Source organism: Dromiciops gliroides, chromosome 3 (genome assembly GCF_019393635.1).
Source record: "Dromiciops gliroides isolate mDroGli1 chromosome 3, mDroGli1.pri, whole genome shotgun sequence".
Classification (NCBI taxonomy): domain Eukaryota; kingdom Metazoa; phylum Chordata; class Mammalia; order Microbiotheria; family Microbiotheriidae; genus Dromiciops; species Dromiciops gliroides.
The window spans coordinates 377,128,533-377,148,930 of NC_057863.1; the positions used below are offsets into that span (position 1 = coordinate 377,128,533).

Below are 20,398 nucleotides of genomic sequence, written 5' to 3' on the forward strand. Positions count from 1 at the left end.
AATAGTAAGAAGCTCGCAACAGTGAACCCTGTGCCCCAGGAGCAGACTTCAACTTTATAAGTTTAAAAATAGGCTAAAACATGAGCAAGAAACAGAAAAGGACCCTTACCATTGACAAATTCTATGGTGAAAGGAAAGACCAAAACTCAAATTCAGATGAGTCTGTCAAAATGCCTACAAATGAAGACTCAAGTGGGAAGATGATCTCATCTCAAGACCAAAAAGCCTTCTTTGAAGAGCTCAAAAAGACTTTTAAAAACCAAATGAAAGAGGTAGAAGAAAAAATGTAAAGAGAAATGAGAGTTACACAAAGGAAGCACAGAAATTGACTAAGGAAAACAATTGACCAAATGGAAAAAGAGGTGCAAAAGCTTACTGAGGAAAATAAGGCCTTAAAAATTAAAGTTGAGCAGATGGAAGCTGATAACTCCATGAGACACCAAGAATATGTTGAGCAGAATCAAAAGACTGAAAAAATAGAAGAAAATGTGAAATACCTCATTGGAAAAACAACTGACCTGGAAAATAGATCCAAGAGAGATAATCTGAGAATTATTGGACTACCTGAAAGCCATGATCAAGGAAAGAGTATAGACACCCATATTCCAGGAAATTATCCAGGAGAACTGCCCTGAAATTGTAGAATCAGAGGATAAAATTATCATTGAAACAATCCACTGATCACCTCCTGAAAGAGACCCCAAAAGGAAAACTTCAAGGAATATAGTAGCCAAACTCCAGAATTATCAGGTGAAGGAGAAAATACTGCAAGCAGCCAGAAAGAAACCATTTAAATATTTTGGAGCCACAATCAAGATTACACAAGAAAAAGAAGGAATATAGTACGTAGTACATCTAGATATCTAGTCCAAGGTATCTCACCTTCCTAAAACAATATTATATTTGTCATATTTAATGTTATAAGGTGTAAGCTTCTTGGAAACGTGCTTTTTATGTTTTCCATAGTTGCTTTCATAAAATGATGACAAAATAAAATATTTACATATTATAATATTTATGTTATATAACAAATGCAGGATTACCTAAATTACAGAATTGCATGAATGAGATTTCATCCATATGATATGCTCTCTACTGATACAGAATACAATTACATAGAGATGATTCAATTAGTTTCTGTGACCAAAGTTATTCAGAATCTGGTGACCTACCTGATAATGAGTCTTTCTGAACCTACTTAGGCTTAATTCTTATGCAAATACTCAGAATATCATCAGTTATACTTTTTAAGAAACTTTTTAGCTCTCTAAGGACTGATCTATCAGGGCTTGCACTCAGTTGATATGATCTTTTTTCTTTTTGTTTTTAAGTAATAAACATTTTTATTTATAGTTTTGGGTTCCAATTTTTATCCCTCTTTCCCTCCCTCCCCCCTCCCTGAGGCAGTAAGCAATCAGATATGGGTTATATTTGTATGATTATGTAAAACATTACCATATTAGTCATTTTGTATAAGAAAACTTGAATAAAAGAAAAAATGAAAGAAAGTGAAAAATAGCATGCTTCAGTCTGTGTTCCGTTAATAGCATTTCTTTCTTTGGAGGTGGATAGTATGTTTCATCAATAATCCTTTGGGATTGTCTTGGATCATTGTCAGTTGATATGATCTTAAAGAAAATCAGGTCACTTCAATTCCACAGTGATACAACAGAATAGGACATTAAAGAATGATAGACAGATGTTTTGTAAAGTTTTTGTAAAGCATCAATTCCTGTATATTAGATATTTAAAATAAATTATTTCTATTATTGGAAATTTAATGAAAGTATTTCCATCCACCAAGGTATTGCTCCCCCCCAAAACAAACAAACAAAAAACTGAAAAGATGACTAACAGTAGTCATGCCCCAAAATTCAGTGGAGATAAAATCTAAAAAGGATCTAGTAATAAAATCTGTGGCATAAGAAATCTATACACAAATGAGCACAGTTTGGGTATTCGTAAGGTAAACTATAGAGGGAAATTTGACACCATTGGTATCACTGAGATGTTATGGAATAGGATCTGTGACTGAAATATCTTTTTAGAAGGTTTTATCATTCAGGAAGAACAAGATGGTTAAAATGATGGGAAGAGAGTAGCATTGTATAACATCATATGCTTATGGGAATTCAGGCACTGAGAACTATGGTGAAGGGTATTTGAATGAAAAATAACAAGTAGAAACAAAAGCAGTATTGGTTTGTTGTTGTTGTTTTTGGTGGGACAATGAGGGTTCAGTGACTTGCCAAGGGTCACACAGCTAGTAAGTGTCAAGGGTCTGAGGTCGGATTTGAACTCAGGTCCTCCTGAATCCAGGGCCAGTGCTTTATCCACTGCGCCATCTAGCTGCCCCCCAGCAGTATTGTTATTAAAGAATGATACACAAAGGAAATTGATAAGGAATTTGGGGAATGGATCAAAACCTGGCACAGATGAATGATATAGTAGTAATGAAAGATTTCAGTTATCAGACATCTGCTGGAATCCTCTACCATAAGTACAGATGCTAATTATTCCTTAACTTTAATGATAATTTCATCTTTCAAAAGGTAGAGAAACCAACCAGGGGAAATTCTAATATGGATTAGGGTCTTACTAACAAGAAGGAAATGATGGTAACCTTGGGGGAGAGTGACCTTTCCCCCTTGGAAGTTGTGCTAGAGAAGAGAAAAGTTAAACAATAGTCTTTGGAAAAACAGATTAGAATGGATTCAGGAAATGAAGATAGGTAGGATCTCATAGCTTAAAATTCAAGAGGAATAAGTCAGTTTAGGAGGTTTGTGGAAATCCAACGAGCAGTTGTGAAGACACAAGAAACTATTTCAAAGAGGAGGAAAAGAGAAAACTGTCAAATTTTCTGATATGGATGCAAACATCAGAGAATTAATCCACCATCTTAGATTTTAAAAGAGAGTCACTGGGAATGAAACAACAGAGAGGCTGAATATAAAATCATGGCAAAGCTTTTTAAGAGTAGTATCAAGAACACTAAAATTCAAGGTGGTAAAAACAAAAAGCTAAGGATGCAGTAAGGTAATTTTCAAGGTATGTTAGAATGGTATTAGGTTAGAAGGTATGATAATAACAGAAGAAAGATAGAGCTGAATTCTTACTTTTCTTTCATTTATTCTGCCAAAGAGAATGGTCTTTGAACAGTAAAAGACAGAAAAATATGTGGCTAGTGGGGAGTTGAAACAAAATCCATATGGAAAAAAACAGTAAAAGAACACCTGGCTCAGGTGAGCTAATATTCAGGGGTACAGAAAGAAGCAAGATTTGATCACTTAACTAGTCAATATTTTAACAACTCTTCAATATAGAGGAGTTGTTATGCTATTGGAGAAGCTATTGTCCTGGTTTCCAGAGAAGCAGACATACAGAGACAGAGAATAGAGTTAATATGTAAATCTCTGAGAATTGACTTCCATTGCTGCTAAAATTCTAGACCATTATTAAAAGGAAGGTCAGGAGGAAAGGAAGTAAGGATCACCAGGAGCAAAAATGAATCGTGTCAAATGAACTTTATTTCCTTTTTTTTTTTCCCTTGAATCAAATGACAAAAAGTCTCACCCTGTTTTTGAAAAGATGAATCATTGTGTACCAAACAGTTTGACAGCTAGATAGACAGAATTGGTTGAATGGCCTATCATCAAAGAGTAGTCATAATGGTGTTTAATGTCAACTTATAAAGGGCTTTTTGTAGTGTCCCAAGGACTTGTGCTTCACCCTGTGCTACTTATTTAACATTTTGGTCAGTTTATTTAGATAAATGTATAATTGGCACGTTTATCAAATTTATAAGTGACACAAAGGTAAAACAGATAGCTAACACATTGGATGACAATTGAGATCCAAAAATATATTGACAGAGTAGAGTGTTAGGCCAAAACTATTCCAATGACATTTAATAGATATAAAATCTCATTCTTGGATTTAAAGCATCAGCCTCACAAGTCTAAAATAAGGGTGGTTTGGCTAATACAGCATTTCACCTGAAAGAAGTCTGAAGCTTTGTGTAACACAACCTCCATATGACTCGGCAACCCAAAAAAGCAAATGCATTTTAGGTTGTATTAAAACAGGTATTACTAGGACTTGAGATGCTAGTTTCACTGTACTCCGCTCATATCACATCTGGAGTATTTATTAAGTTCAGTTCTGTGATTCACTTTTTAGGAAAGACATTGACAAGCTAGAGAGCATCCAGAAGAGGGCTACTAGGATGGTAAATTGCCTTGTAATCATATGGTACAGAATCAGCTGAAGAAGGACTAGACTTCTTTTGTTTGACTTCAGAGGACAGAACTAAAAGCCGTAGGTGAAAATTGTATAAAGGTGGTTTTAAGCCTGATGTAATGAAAAGTTTCCTAAGAATTAGAGCTATCCAAAAGTAAAATGGACTGCCTTAGGAGGTAGTGAGTTTCTCACCCATCCCCCTCTTCCCCAATAGGCAAAGGCATTATATAACTACCTTTTGGGAACATATTATAGAGAGCTTTATTATTTGGGGGAAGATTGGACTTGGTATTCTATGATTCTCAACTTAAGGTTATTATTATTAAAAACTGTAGGGGCAGCTAGGTGGCGCAGTGGATAGAGCACTGGCCCTGGATTCAGGAGGACCTGAGTTCAAATCCAGTCTTAAGACACTTGACAGTTACTAGCTGTGCAACCCTGGGCAAGTCAACCCCCATTGCCTTACCAAAAAAAATATTTAAAACTGTAACTAGTTAATTCTCTATGTGTAGACTGAACAGTAGTACTCCATAAACATACCAATTATAGAATCCCAAACATTTTGAAGTATATGTACTTAGATCCATCAAAACAGTAATTAAAATTCTTTGTCACTTTTCTGTTCTAGTCTATTACTGAAGTGTCAAAGCCGATGATACCAAGTTTGGAACACCATACTTCTTTTTCATGAGTTAACCAGAAGAGCTTTATTTCACCATGTATACCAGAGAAGTTAAAAAAAAAAAAATACTTGGGCTTAGTTTTTGTTTTTCAGAAAATGGATCATTAATGGGACATTTAAAAATTGGGGACAGATTTTAGAGAAAAAAGGACAATAGCTATTACCTTGTTGTAGAACATAAGATGTGGTAAAGGTGAAATAAAGTGTTAAAAGGAGACTTGGGGGGCAGCTAGATGGCGCAGTGGATAGAGCACCGGCCCTGGAGTCAGGAGTACCTGAGTTCAAATCCGGCCTCAGACACTTAATACTTAACTAGCTGTGTGACCCTGGGCAAGTCACTTAACCCCAATTGCCTCACTTTAAAAAAAAAAAAAAGGAGACTTGGGCAAAGCAAATGGAGCAAGAGTTGAAATAGGAATAAAAGAAATAATGTAGTTGAGCTAAATTGGTCCTTAAAAGTGGTAATAAATAACTTAGAGTTGGTACACTGCTTAGATTTTCTCAGTTTCAGTTAAAGATTTATGCAAATAGTGCTTTATATTTTACCAACTGTGGAATGTTTTCTGCATAATATGCTATATTTCTGTATTCTTCATGCTGGTATTGTCTCAATTACAGATCTATGTGATTAGTTTGGCTGAACCCCGCCTGCCCTTACAGCTGGATGATGCAATTCGACCTGAAGTGGAGGGAGAAGAGGTGAAAACTTTGTTTTTGAAATAATTGACCTTACCCTGTATTTTTAGTTAGCAACAATTTGAAAGTCTGGCTTTAATATAAAATTAAAATGAGTCTATATTTATCTTAATTAAACTTTTTTCATGTCATGTGCTTTCTTAATCTCCTGGTTCTACCAGAACTGTTGAAGTCAGTGTAGTCTTTGGAACCCAGTTCTCACCAGGGAAACGTGCAGTCACTACATCTAAGGAAAGGAAATTCATTAGCTCCATGAAATAGAAAAGGGCCTTTAAGAAAGAATCAATAGGGGCAGCTAGATGGCGCAGTGGATAAGAGCACCGGCCCTGGAGTCAGGAGTACCTGAGTTCAGATCCGGCCTCAGACCCTTGACACTTACTAGCTGTGTGACCCTGGGCAAGTCACTTAACCCCAATTGCCTCACTTAAAAAAAAAAAAAGAATCAATAAGCACATGTTCAGTGTCATTTCTCCTTTCTAACTTCTCTTGAATCTTTTTCTTTCTCATTTCTCTTCCTGTCATGTACCTTTTCATCACCAGCCATTCTCTGCTCCTTCCTACATGTTGCCATCCTTTTGGGTCACAAAGTCCAGTACATTGAATAAAAACGGAAGTAATTATGAATTAAGGGGTCTGGAAATAACAATGCCATCATACTCCTTTTTTCCAACTACTGTTCTATACTGATGAAAGAGGTTCTGTTGCCATTAATTTTATGTCCCAAAGAAGTTGAGTGTCATTCCATTTGGCAATTGATATAGCATGATCTCAGTCATCTTAGCAAATCATCATCATCATTGTTGGTTTTTGGCTTATGTTAAAACAAATGTTTACCATTCTGTGCCTCTGGTTTTATATTTCTAAACTGCCCTTTTTTAAAACTGTAGTTTGTAAAGTGTTGGGGAAAGTTTAAAAAGTATAAATCTCTAATAGTTGTACTTAAATTTTTTTTGGTCTTTAAGAAAATTTTTATTTCATCTGTTTTCAGGAAGGAAGAGCTACTGTTAATCAGGATACAAGACTAGATAACAGAGTCATCGATCTTAGGGTAAGATTCATTTTTTTTCCCCCATATTATTGAATTTTTATTAAACTGGGCAAGGTTGTGTGAGTCAAAATTGGTGACTCCATGTACTGGGAAGTACATAAAAGGTAAATAAAAAGATATAGGGCACAAGTATTTTGGGATAATAGTTGGTTAGGCATTTACTTACAGATGGATAAGGTAATATACAGCAAGCTTACTCTTCCACTGCCTCTTTACCCAGATAAAATCTGGTGGCATCAGAGTGTAGAAATAGAGAATTTAAAGATAGAGCTTCTACACTTTTTTTTCTTCCCAAGGGACATCAAGCTAGACAGAACTATGCAAGGTACACACTTATTTTTGACACCTGCTCTAGGAAAGCCAATCAAATGAACATAACTGATAAGGAATGTGTCTCCAGTGTTAAAAGGACTTTCCTTTCCTCAGCTGCTCCTATGATTTCAGAGATCATTTTATGTAGATGATTCCCAGTCCCAAATGTATATTCTCAGCCTCTCATTTTCAACTACTTCCACATTTTTACTTCATGTCTCATCAACACTTCATTGTTAAATGTTCAAAACCAAACCTATCTTGCACCTCCAGTCATGATGTCTTATAATTGGGAGGAAAATTAGAAGTCATCTAGCTCAATTTATATCTAACCCCCCCCCAATCCCTTTCTCCTCCTTTTGCTTGTGTGTGTGCATGCGTGCGTGCGTGCATGCGCACGCACACACACGTTGGGGGAGCAGGGCAATGAGGGTTAAGTGACATGACCAGGGTCACAAAGCTAATAAGTGTCTGAGGCCACATTTGAACTCAGGCCCTCCTGAATCCAGAGCTGGTGCTTTATCCACTGGACCACCTAGCTGCCGCCGCCCCCCCCCCCCACTTTTGATGGCACTCAGCCTAGAAATTCAAGTCATCTGACTTTGCCCTCTCCACTTTCACATCCAGTCACTTATCATGTCCTCTCAATTCTACTTCTAATATTTCTTAAATCTGTATCCTTCATTCTGACTGCCACCATACTAGTTGAGGCCTTAATTACCTACCTAGGTAATTTTTTTATTTTTATTTTATTAATTTTTTTTATACATTCCTATCTTCTTGCCCCATAATCTCTCCATTCCAGTGTATCCTACTTCTAGAATAATCTTCCTAATGCATTTCAGTGATTACCTCACTTCCCTACTCAAACCTTTTGTTATCTTCCTGTTCTCTACAAAATAAAGTGCAAACTCTTCTGGCTTGGCATACAGGTTTTTCTGTAATTTAATGTTCATCTACATTCCCAGCTTTATCTCAGAGTGATTTCTTTGGCGTGCTCTACATTTTCACCAAATTAGTTTGTTCATTCTTAATATCTGCATATATTATTTTGCCTAAGTTGTAGCTGTCATTCATGCCTAGGATGGATTCTCCCCCACCCCTATTTCAGTTAAATTCAATTCAACACACCTTATTATCTTTCTTTGTAATGACCCTGCTAAGGTGCTCTCTCCATGAAACCTTTCTTCCTTCACCAAATCTCCTTACACTTTGGAATACTTCTTTTCATTTATCTTCTGACTTGTATTACAGTTTGCATATGTGTTTCCTATCCTTTAGTGGGTTATGTTTCCCTGAGGTCGGAGACTGTGTCTTAGTTTATTTTTCTGTCAATAGTGCCATCCACATAGTAAGTTTAATAAATGTCAGTGTGAAGTGAGAATTAAGTTAAGGAAAATGTGCCATAGTTTTAAAATGGACAAATGCTAAACTGATGTTAAAAGTGCTTTTTATATTGACTAGGCCATGGAGTACAGCACTCTGTAATTTCAAGTGGTAAAAGTAGTTGGTCTAGTGGTTTTAGGCAGTAGTCTCTTTGGTCTTCTTTTACCCTTCAGCTTCTGGTTTGGTTTGCAAGTGAAAAGTTTGGTGGTTTCATCATTGTAGTAAAACCGGTGTCATCTTTCTTTCTTAATATCCTAACCACATCTTCCCCTTTTTTGAATTTGTTAATGTGTTTCATCATTTATTCTACCTGTTGTTTTTTTTTTACCTTTAAAAATCCTTTCTGATTTTTTTTCCTTTCATGTCCTCCCTTATACTCAGATTTTACTCCTATTTGACTCTTTGTCACTTGTTTTGTCCTCTTCCCTTTTTTGTGTCACTTTTTACATTTGTTAAGAGCCTTAGTAGTAATTATGTGGCCAGTTTTCCTCTTTCGGAAAACCCCAAGCCCAGCTGTCATGCATTTTTGCTTTGGCAGCCAGATACTGTGTTTTGTTTGTTCATTCGTTTTCTTCATTTATGTTTCAAGACTCTATATGTCTATGTAATTCACTACTTTTAGGTAAGCATTGTTGTCATGTGTTAGTATCATTCCAGTCAGTGCATATCACTAAACCTGATGATTCAAAAATCAGCTCCACTCAACTCTTTGTAAGCATTGAGTTAGAAAGATGAATATTTTGAAAATAAGCAGCAAGGTTATTTCTGACTCACATACCACTATTTTCCCATAATAATGAAATTCTGGAAAATTTAGGAAGTATACTATAGGTTCTGATTTGAGGCCTTCATCAATTGAGAATTTTTTTTAATCATCTGTCTTTTTTCTATCATTAACTTTTCTTCCTCTTTGGCGCTCTTCAGTAGACTGACAAAGTTAACCTGGGGGGAAAATTAAGGCAAATTCTGTGCTACTGAGAAAATCTGAATAAAAATTACCATTGTGTTTATCAAAATCTCACAGGATGGGGGTGGCTAGATAGAACAGTGGATAAAGCACCGGCCTGGATTCAGGAGTACCTGAGTTCAAATCCGGCCTCAGACACTTGACACTTACTAGCTGTGTGACCCTGGGCAAGTCACTTAACCCCCATTGCCCCTCAAAAAAAAAAAATCTCACAGGACACATCTAGTTCATGTGTCCTAAGCCACCATGGGACATTTCTGCTTAAAAGGGTCCAATTTAGGGGCAGCTAGATGGCGCAGTGGTTAAAGCACCGGCCCTGGACTCAGGAGTACCTGAGTTCAAATCCGGCCTCAGACACTTGACATTTACTAGCTGTGTGACCGTGGGCAAGTCACTTAACCCCCGTTGCCTTAAAAAAAAAAAAAAAAGGGTCCAATTTAGTCTGCTTTTCCCCCTCTATGTAGAAATAGGGGAGAGAGTGTAAAACCAAGGCAAATTATTGAATATATCTTCTTAATCTCAGAACTAGGGCCATCTCAGAATGGCATGGGATCATGTGAGCCATCTGGAAAATGGAATAGGTTTTCATGTTCTGGGAGCAGTTCTGTTTAGTCAACAGGAGCTGTTACATATGCCTCACAATATTCCAAACACTGTAGAAGAATATAGAAAAGATAAGTGTCTCAACTTTCAAAAAACTTGTGACTTTGTGGAGTGCACGAAATGTAAATTCATACAATTGAGAACAATTTAAAGCAAGCATATAATCAAATGGTAAATTTTATTGTATGGAGAAGCATTACAGATGTTGAAAGAAAGGGGAGAGACAGTTATGAGCTAGAGTAGTTGAGGAAGGTTTGATGAAGCAGGTGAGACTTGTTCTTAGAAACCAACCTAACCAATAGAATTTCTGTTTAATGATGCCAGAAAAAAACTAGTTATGTATCAGCATGTATATACATAATGGTCATATACTTTTTGTTTGTTTTTGAAGGGGAGTGAGGGTTAAGTGACTTGCCCAGGGTCACACAGCTAGTAAGTGTCAAGTACTTGGGGCCGAATTTGAACTCGGGTCCTCCTGAATCCATGGCCAGTGCTTTATCCACTGTACCACCTAGCTGCCTCTTATAGTCATATACTTTTATCTGTAATCTACTGCTTTTCTTTCTTCCATTAAGAATTAGGCATGTTGGGGCCGCTAAGTGGTGCAGTGGATAAAGCACCGGCCCTACAGTCAGGAAGACCTCAGTTCAAATGTGACCTCAGACACTTAACCCCAGTTGCCTCACCAAAAAAAAAAAGAATTAGGCATGTTATGGCATATGCTTTCCTGGAGTATTATAAGACTTCTCTTTACAGTTACATAAAAGCAAAAACAAAACAAACAAACAAAAAAAACCACAACAGTTGAAACACTTTACTAAGACTGCCTTAGCTTATAATATCTCAAGTTCTTGGTATCTTGATGCCCAACAAGGATTTCCATATTACTTTGATAGCTTCGTGAAATATATTTCAGATATTAATTCAAAACTACCTTTCTTACCCCTTTTCCATTTCCTTTATTTATTCCTTATAACTTCAAAAAATGTAGCATCTAATGCAGCATTTAGTTCTAAACTGACAGGAAGTCTTATGTGACAGTACCAGGCAAAAGCTATAGTGGGTATGGTTTAAGATGGCAAAGTAAAAATATTTTTTAGAGCAACAAGCTTCACACAACATAAAAGTAATTGGTTGTAGGAAGTATAATGATTTTAGTCGAACTAGAGGCTGAGTAATAAAGATTGAAATTGTTTTCATTTTCCCATCTCCTTTTAGAGCTCTCAAAAAATCAGAAGATTTTACCCTTTTTTACATCTTCAAATGCTTTCAGAGGTCCTCAGGGAAATGCATTATACTGAATATCAAATACTTTCCCTCCCTTCTCTTCAGATTTGTCTGTGATTCATTCAGAATGCCAGTATCACATTTTTAATAACATTTTAATAAATTGCTAGTGGAGGGAAAAGGCCCATATTTTAGGAAAATTTGCTGTAAAATAGAAAAATGGTCTCCTGTCTATTAAAAATGGCAGACATTTTATAGAGCCAAGTTCAGAAAAAGGGGATATTTAAAGTAAAAATCTACCAACCTGACCCCTTAAAAAATAAAGGAAACCAGTTCTCTGCTTCCCCTTGTGTTCTGTACCTTCTGAAACATACCCAGTACTTAATCATATAATTCTTTTGCTTTTTTTTTTCTTTAGTGAGGCAGTTGGGGTTAAGTGACTTGCCCAGGGTCACACAGCTAGTAAGTGTTAAGTGTCTGAGGCCGGATTTGAACTCAGGTACTCCTGACTCCAGGGCCGGTACTCTATCCACTGCGCCACCTAGCTGCCCCCAAGGAATGTGGTTCTTTTAGCAGTTCTCTTCTATAGTGTCTAAAATTATCTAATGAGTGGTCGCCAATAAATTATAAGCTTTAACAAGAGTTTAGACTTTTAAGCTTTTAAGGAGAATAAGAATTTGGTGAAAAGAGAGAGAGAGAGAGAGAGAGAGAGAGGCCTCGATTCAGCTATCTCAGGGGGTGCGCGTCTCCTGCTCCACTCCCCCTTGAAGTCCTCATGAAAGGGGGAGAGAGAACAAGCCTCATCCCTTCTTTGTCCCACAAGCCTCCTGTGGAACCAGGAACATCCCATCCACAGGCACACGCAGCTCCAAGCTAACTTTGATAGACAGTACCCACGAGCAAACATCACTTCCTGACACCAAGGAACTGACCACATGGCTTGCCCTCAGACACCTCCTCATGGTGGAGCTTTCCTACAGTAACTCTCCAGAAGGTGGCATCACTCCAAACATTACAATATGTAGTAAATAGTTCTGGAATATTGGGAGCATATTTTTTCTATTTCTGTATTCCTAGGCCCCATTTTCATTCCCTTCTACATGTCTTTCATCACTCTTCCTTTGAACTTTTCTTGGTTAACATTTTTCTCTTCACATTCCATAAGATTGAACAATCCAGTTAAATTTTAAGAAAAATTCAATTCAATAAATATTTAACAAATATTTACATGTAGACACTATACTATTGGATATACAAAGACAAAAATGAAAGAACTCCTGCCATCTAGTAGCTTATATTATGCTAGGAGGATATAACATGTACACAATAATATACAAGGTAATTTGAAGGGGAAGGAGCTCTAACAAATGGTGAAGATTAATAATAAGGTTTGAAGGAACTATTGTGGAAACCATGATAGAGAATCAAACTAAGAGAGATTAAGAAGATTGCCATGTAGTATTAGATAATGAATTTGCAGTGTATGTATTTGGCACTCTCTTATTACTTCCTCCAACATTCAGTTCTGGAGTAAGATCCTAGAAAGTATTGGGTGGGTGTGACCCAGTATTGGGGATTGATGAGCATGAACAATAGGGGAAAACTAACAGGCAGGGTTATTCAAGGGTGAAGGACAGCAGGTTGCCTGCCCAAAGCAGGAATAATTAACCTGGAGAAAAAGAGGAGACTAAAGGATTTTTAAAAATAGGACTGTGGCCAATAGAGATACGGAAATACAGGAGATTATGTTATGGGGAAATCTCAGAGTTCAGGAGCATGGAAGTAGAAGAGTTGTAGGCACTGGTGACGTCTGGTATGTTACTATTGATGTTTAAGGTAGAGCAAAGCTTTAAGCTACATACATTGAAAAGGTTGATGAACTGAGATCCCAGTGTTCAGAAGTTCAGCGTATGAAATAGTAAGTTTCATGATTATGAAAGCAAAAGTAAGGTAAAGAAGAAAACTACAAGCCAGGCACTGAACTCCTTCAGAAAGGGGAGAAATAATGGCTTGGAGGCCGGTAGAAAACTAACAAAGCCCCAGCAATGTTATGTACAGAGAGAGTACCCTTTGAAAGAAGTTGCTGATTGATAGTGGCAGAGGGGGAAGGTTTGGAAGTGGCAATAAAGAATATGCTAACTCCTCTTCATAGGATGCAAGAGAGGCTAGCAAGGGATGATATATCTTCTGGGGAAAAGCCAGGTTTTTCTGAGCACAGGAAGATAGAAAGTATATGAGACAAAGATATTTAAGAAGAAAAGAATCTTGTTAACAATGAGACATGGAGGGTAAAGAATAGAAACTAGGGGATGGGTAAGGGGAAAGAAATGGGGAAAATGTTTGTTTCAGCAAGGAATAACTGAATTAGAAAGATTAGGAGGGGTGGCTAGGTGGCACAGTGGATAAAGCACTGGCCCTGGATTCAGGAGTACCTGAGTTCAAATCTGGCCTCAGACACTAGACACTTATCAGCTGTGTGACCCTGGGCAAGTCACTTAGCCCCCATTGCCCCGCAAAAAAAAAAAAAAAGAAAGAAAGAAAGATTAGGAAAAAGGAAGGGGGAATTTGCTAGTCTTCGGATCCATTATATAAGGTAGTAAAGAACAGGGAGCCAGGACAATGGTGACATTTGGGATGGTCCACTTTGAAGGAGGTCACTAATCCTAGATAATATGCATCTAGAACTACCATCCCACTCTTCCACCCCTCTCCATTACAATGCTTGAGGTGCCAGGCATGGGACAATTAACTGTAATGGTAGCTGGGTGTGTACTATGTGATGAAGAATCCTCAAGTTCCAGGCATCATTTGGCCACTTGATTTGGTTATTCTTCTACCCCATAATTCCAGTGAATGACTGTGGCCCAAAGCAGGGAAGGTAGTGTTGGTGACAGTAATTGCAGTACCTCCTCTTTCATCCTCAGTGGTAGCCACCGCCTCTTTGAATTCTTGGCCATCAAGGGGCTGTAGAGTCAGGGCAGTCCAAAGCAGATAGTGATTTCTAAATGGCAATGGGACCCAAGTCTCAAAATCTGTCACAGGACTTTCTCCATCTTTTAAATATCTGACAGAGAGCAGAATAGCCTAACCACTGTATAACTAAGGAAAAATAGAGGAAGAAGTTGCTCTGACATTTCCATTATTCCCATTAACTCATAAATATTTCAAAGTATATTCTAGTTTTAAAATGTACACTGTTGGTTTTATGGAAACACAATTAGTGAAATCCCAATACTAAGAGGAGTCACAACCAACTTACTAGAATCATAGAATAGGTTTAAAAAAAAGACTTAAGAGTTTATTTTACAGATAAAGAAACTTAATCCCACAAAAGTGAAATGATTTGCCCAAGATTATGCAGCCTTCAGGATGAGAATTACAGCCCAAGTCTTATGACTCCCAAAACAATGCCATTTCCATTGTACCATGTTCCTCTCTCCTTTGTTCATCTTCTATTTTGCAAGAGGCCAAAATGAATTTAGTTAAGTTAAACTAAAGAAAAGAAAGTGTGACGGCAAAATTCCCATGAATTTTACATGGTTTGTATCTAATTAAATTTTGGTGAAGATGTTTCATTTTCAGTGAAGGTGAAACCAGCCATTTGTTTTAAATGGGTTACTGGGCTTTTTGAATTCAAGGTTATGCAATTTTGTTTTGATTGGATAAAAAGAATATGTGACAAAACCACATACAAAATGAAAACCACAAGTCTCTCTTTCTAACTGAAAATGCATATACCTTGAAAATGAACAAGTAAACAGTGTGATGAATGACGCAAATCTTTTTAAACACTTCCTCTTTTTTGTGAAAAATTATTAGTAAGTGTATTTTAAACACATCTTTAGAATGTGAATTAGTAAAAACATGTACATTCAGTCAGATGTTAAATGGTTATGAAAAATTATCATTAGTACCATATTTCATTTTGAAGATGGAACAACTACAGTATAGCCCTTCTTCATTAACAGTGTACAAAGCATTTGGGGAGGGGGCAGCTAGGTGGTGCAGTGGATAAAGCATTGGCCCTGAATTTAGGAGGACCTAAGTTCAAATCTGGCCTCAGACACTTGACACTTAGTAGCTGTGTGACTCTGGGCAAGTTACTTAACCCTCATTGCCCCGCAAAAAAACAAACAAAATAAAACAAAAAAACAAAGCATTTGGGGATATAAATTTAGAATGTTGTAAATGAGCCAGTTCTTGAGTTTCTTAATGAGATCACAGAGAATTAAAGTCTCTCCAGATTTGCTGCACATCCCATTCACATGACTGGCCCAGTTGGATTAATGGTCAAATATGTAGCTAAAGCCCCAAGCTAGACCAAAAAAATTGACTCCATTGGTCCTGACATGTTTTGTGCTGTGAACTCTGAGTCATACAACTGAAATACCCTTGAGCCAGAAGCATACCAAAATTCTAATCCAGAAGGCATTGACCCCTTTAGCCCTGAGTATATCAACTGAGCTAATTAATGTCCTAATATAAATTTTAGAGTAGAGACATAAGATAAAAAAGGAGAGCAAAAGGGCAGGGGGGAGGTGGATTAAATGTTTTGGTAGAATGCCACCAACAGTTACTATAAGTGCCATTCACAACTCTATCAAAGATTACTTTTTTATATGAGGCCATCTTCACTTTTTTTACTTAACTATACAAACTACTTGGAAGCAAAATAATTTCCCTTTGGCATTGACTCTGCAGGGGTATGAATAGCTATGCTGGTAATAGATGGGATGATAATATGGTGGTGATTTTGTTTTGAATTGTATATGTATATATGTGTGTGTGAAAATTTTTAAATGAAGGAAGAATATTCAATATTTCAAAAAGTTTAAGTTTCTATTTCTAAAAGAAAAAAATTCCAAGAATCTACATTTCCTAGGCTAGCTTTTTACCAGGTAATGCTTAGGAAAGTGCTACTTTCTACTTATTGAGTTAGCATTTTCTCCCTTTCCTTAAAATTATGCTTCTAAATTCAAGACACTATCTAAATGTGGTGGGTGTTTTATTAATAGCTGAAAATTGTATTACTTTTCTGAAGCCTCTTATACTTTGATTTGCCCAATAATGATTTCTTTTGAGCTTTAATCTTATTTTATTGATTTAACAGACAATACAATTTAACCATTCAAGTGTTTTAAAATTCATTATTTACTTCTCTTACAGACATCGACTAGTCAGGCAATCTTCCGTCTTCAATCTGGTATCTGCCACCTCTTCCGTGAAACTCTGATTCACAAAGGGTTTGTAGAAATCCAAACCCCTAAAATCATTTCAGGTATTTCTCTAAATTTGCAAAATTAAAATTACAATACCCAAAGTTTAGCTTGTAACAGTAGATAAAGTACTGGGATTGGACTTGAGTTCAAATCTAACCATAGACACTTAATGAGACTAAGAATAACACCTTCTTCACAGGGTTCAATTGTGAGGATAAAAATGAGATATTTGTGAGAGTCTTTGAAACTTACAAGGCCATTTAAATGTAAACTTATTGTTTCAATTTTCTTATTTTGTGTTTTTAAGAAACCTATTTAAATTAGCAGTTTTAGAGTGAAGCAATACTGCCATGTTCCACAAAGCAGCAAGTAAATTGCATCAGGAACTATTTTCATTACTTAGGTTTCTTTCAAAACTGGTGTTGCAGCCATCCTATTTGTTTGAGTAGATACTATTTCATAAAATTACTAAATATGTCAAATAAGGAAATCTCATAGAATTATTGTGCTTTTTAAATGTTTGCTTAAATGATTACATTATGTTAAAAAGAAGTCCTGACTTTCACATGTATGTGTAAAATTTTTCATTTACATTTCATTTTAAAGGTCAACAATTTAAATTTAGTGGGGGCAGCTAGGTGGCACAGTCGATAAAACACTGGCCCTGTATTCAGGAAGACCTGAGTTCAAATCTGGCCTCAGACACTTGACACTTACTAGCTGTGTGACCCTGAGCAAGTCACTTAACCCCTGTTGCCCCGGCCCCCCCACCCCCAATTTAAGTTTAAATTGTTTTTTTCTGTGAGGCTATTTATGTGCTATTCCTTGGTTATAATTTATATGGATATTATACTTTTCAGCTGCCAGTGAAGGAGGAGCCAATGTATTTACTGTATCATATTTTAAAAGCAATGCATACCTGGCTCAGTCTCCACAGCTATATAAACAGATGTGTATTTGTGCTGATTTTGAAAAGGTTTTCTGTATTGGACCAGGTAAGATTTTGACCAACTTGATTTTATTTTGTTAGCACACTGTATGTATATTTCTAGTTTTGGAGCAGTGTGGTGGCACAGTAGATAGAGTGCTGGGCCTGACGTCAGGAACACTCATCTTCCAGAGTTCAAATCTGGCCTCAGACACTTACTTAACTAGCTGTGTGATCATGGGCAAGTACCTTAATTCTGATTGCCTGAGTAGAATGACCTGAAGAAAGAAATGTCAAACCATTCCAGTTATCCTTGCCAAGAAAACTTCAGATGGAATGATGAAGAATCAGACACAACTGAACAAAACAAAACAACTTTATAGTTTAGAAGTGTGTCTAACCAGAGTAATAGTATGTTTTGGGTATTAAAAGAATCCTTTCGGGGCAGCTAGGTGGTGCAGTGGATAAAGCACCGGCCCTGGATTCAGGAGGACCTGAGTTCAAATCCGGCCTCAGACACTTGACACTTACTAGCTGTGTGACCCTGGGCAAGTCACTTAACCCCCATTGCCCTGAAAAAAAAAAAAGAATCCTTTCACTGATTAAGACTGCATATTGAACAGAAAGCCTTACAGGCTAAAGGACAGGCAGGCAGGAAATGTAGTCCAGCCTTTCCCCAGATCATGAATCCTAAGTATAAATTCTCATAATTCATTACAAATGGTAATCCAGACTATGCCAAAATGGATATCATTATGGGAAGCCACCCCAATGCAGTTTACCAGGTTCTCATACAGTTCAGTAGGCATTAAGTGCCCATTTTGTACAACTACTGCAGATATCCCTGCCCTCAAGCTTACAGTCCTCTGAGGAAATGTGACTATTAAGCATTACACTGCAGGAACAGTGTTAATGAAACTAGAGAGTGTCTAGAGAAAGAACCAGACTGTGCAAGGCCTCAAGATTGTGCACGATGAGGGTCATTGGAAAAGCCCAGGGATGCTGAAGCAAGACAAAACACAACATGAGGGGAACATAATTGCTATATTTAAGTATTTAAAGAATTCTCTCATGGAGGGATTAAATTTGTTTTACTTTAGCCCCACAGGGCAAAACTACAAATAATAGGTGGGAATTGCAAAGAGACAGATTTAGTCTTAATAGAAGAGAAAACTTACTAATAATTAGAGCTAATCTATAAATAAAGTGGATACCTCAGCAAGCATAAGATTCCACCTTCGCTAGATGTCTATTTGTCCAGGTATTGTAGGGTGGACTTTAATGACTGTGATTATAATTTTAATTGCTTGAAAATATTTACTCTCCTTAAAACATATATGTCTAATTATTGGGGGGTGCTTATTAGCTAACACCTCTCCCCTCAAAAAAGGGCATTTTGGTAATGTGTAAATTATAGAACTGTTATAAATTATTTAAATTCATATTTCTGAATGAACCGGTCAGTAAATATTAAATGCAGAGGCTTATATGTACCTACATTGTGCTAATTACAGTAGAATATAAAACAATTAAGAAAATGATCTCTGATCATTGAGAAACTTAAACTCTGGTTGATGAGAAAGGATATCATGTCCTCAGTAACCTTAAATCATCAGTTCTCAGGGGGGTTTTTTGTTTGTTTGTTTGTTTGTTTGGTCTCCTTTATACTCTTAAAAATTGAGCCCGCAAAGAACTGTAGGTTATGTATATTGATATTTCCTATATTAGAAATTAAAACACAGGGGGACAGCTAGGTGGCGCAGTGAATAGAGCACCAGCCTTGGAGTCAGGAGTACCTGAGTTCAAATCCGGCCTCAGACACTTAACACTTACTAGCTGTGTAACCCTGGGCAAGTCACTTAACCCCAATTGCCTCACTTAAAAAAAAAAAATTTTAAAACATCTTACTAGTCTTATTCAAATACTTTTGATCCCTAAAACTCCCTGGAAGGTTTCATGCTACACTTTGAGAACCACTTCCCTAAAAAATAGAAGGTATAGGAAGGTACTTAAGTTAAGAGTTAGAAAATATAGGCAAAAGTCATTTGTGAAGTAGAGATGGTATTTGAGCTGGGTGTTGAAGATCGGGTAGGATATGGAGAAAGGACTGGGAGCAACATTCAAGCTAATAACATGAGAAAAGGCAAGGAGACAAAATCAAGCTTGGAATCCAGGTGTAAAGAGAGAAGATACCAATCTAGTTGGTGCAACAGGGTTTTCTGTTTAGGTGTTGGGAAGGTAGAAGGACCAGGGCTCCAATTGCCTCAACCTCTGCAAGCAGTTATAGTCAAATGTTCCTCTGGAAGCCCTATTTTTGTTATTACATAAAATCATTCTTTCAGGGCTAAGCCCCTTCGTAGGTTAACACTTTGGTGGAAGTAATTAGACCCTTCCACAGATAGAATCTATTTACTGTCATCATGGTTATAATTTGTCATGTGTTATGGTCCATGTTTGAATTATTAATTAGCACAAAATTAAAATGTTGTTGAATATATTTAAAACCATGCCAAACAAACTTTAATTTATTTTTCATGCTTTAGAAGACACTTCAAGGTCTTGCCCTGTCTTTGAGTCATCATGAACATCATTTATTTTTGTACTAATGCTCATTGATCATAGTCAAATTTTTAGCTTATGGAAGGCTAGATAAACCAACTTTTATTGGATTAGTTTTCTTATAGAAGTTTGTAATAAACTTACAATCCAAAGGGAACTCAAAGCAGATAGCATGTTATAGCCTCTTCCAGCTCTATAATTCTGTGAAAACAGCCTCATTTGAGTAGCACAAGTGGGACAAAATAGTTTTTTTTAAACAGATTTTTTTAAAGGTATAGTAATTTCTTCAAATTTTGGAGCACCATTTATAATAATTTATATAATCCTTATTTAACTTTACAGTATTCAGAGCTGAAGACTCTAATACACATAGACATCTGACGGAATTTGTTGGTTTGGACATTGAAATGGCTTTTAATTACCATTACCATGAAGTAGTAGATGAAATTGCTGACACGTTGGTACAAATATTTAAAGGACTTCAGGAAAGGTAAGTAGTATTTTATATTTCTCTGTCTATACCTCCTTAATT

The 20,398-nt window shown here is 36.7% G+C and overlaps 1 protein-coding gene across 3 annotated transcripts in view; it reads left to right on the forward strand.

Annotated features, from left to right (window-relative positions):
• DARS1 (aspartyl-tRNA synthetase 1) overlaps window positions 1–20,398 on the forward strand; it is a 91,132-nt gene that overhangs the window by 56,921 nt on the left and 13,813 nt on the right. For all 3 annotated transcript variants that reach the window (XM_043995700.1, XM_043995699.1, XM_043995701.1), the window contains 5 exons: window positions 5,540–5,620; window positions 6,606–6,665; window positions 16,327–16,438; window positions 17,240–17,374; window positions 20,209–20,356. In XM_043995700.1, the coding sequence (XP_043851635.1) occupies window positions 5,540–5,620; window positions 6,606–6,665; window positions 16,327–16,438; window positions 17,240–17,374; window positions 20,209–20,356 (536 nt within the window). The remainder of the gene's footprint in view (window positions 1–5,539; window positions 5,621–6,605; window positions 6,666–16,326; window positions 16,439–17,239; window positions 17,375–20,208; window positions 20,357–20,398) is intronic.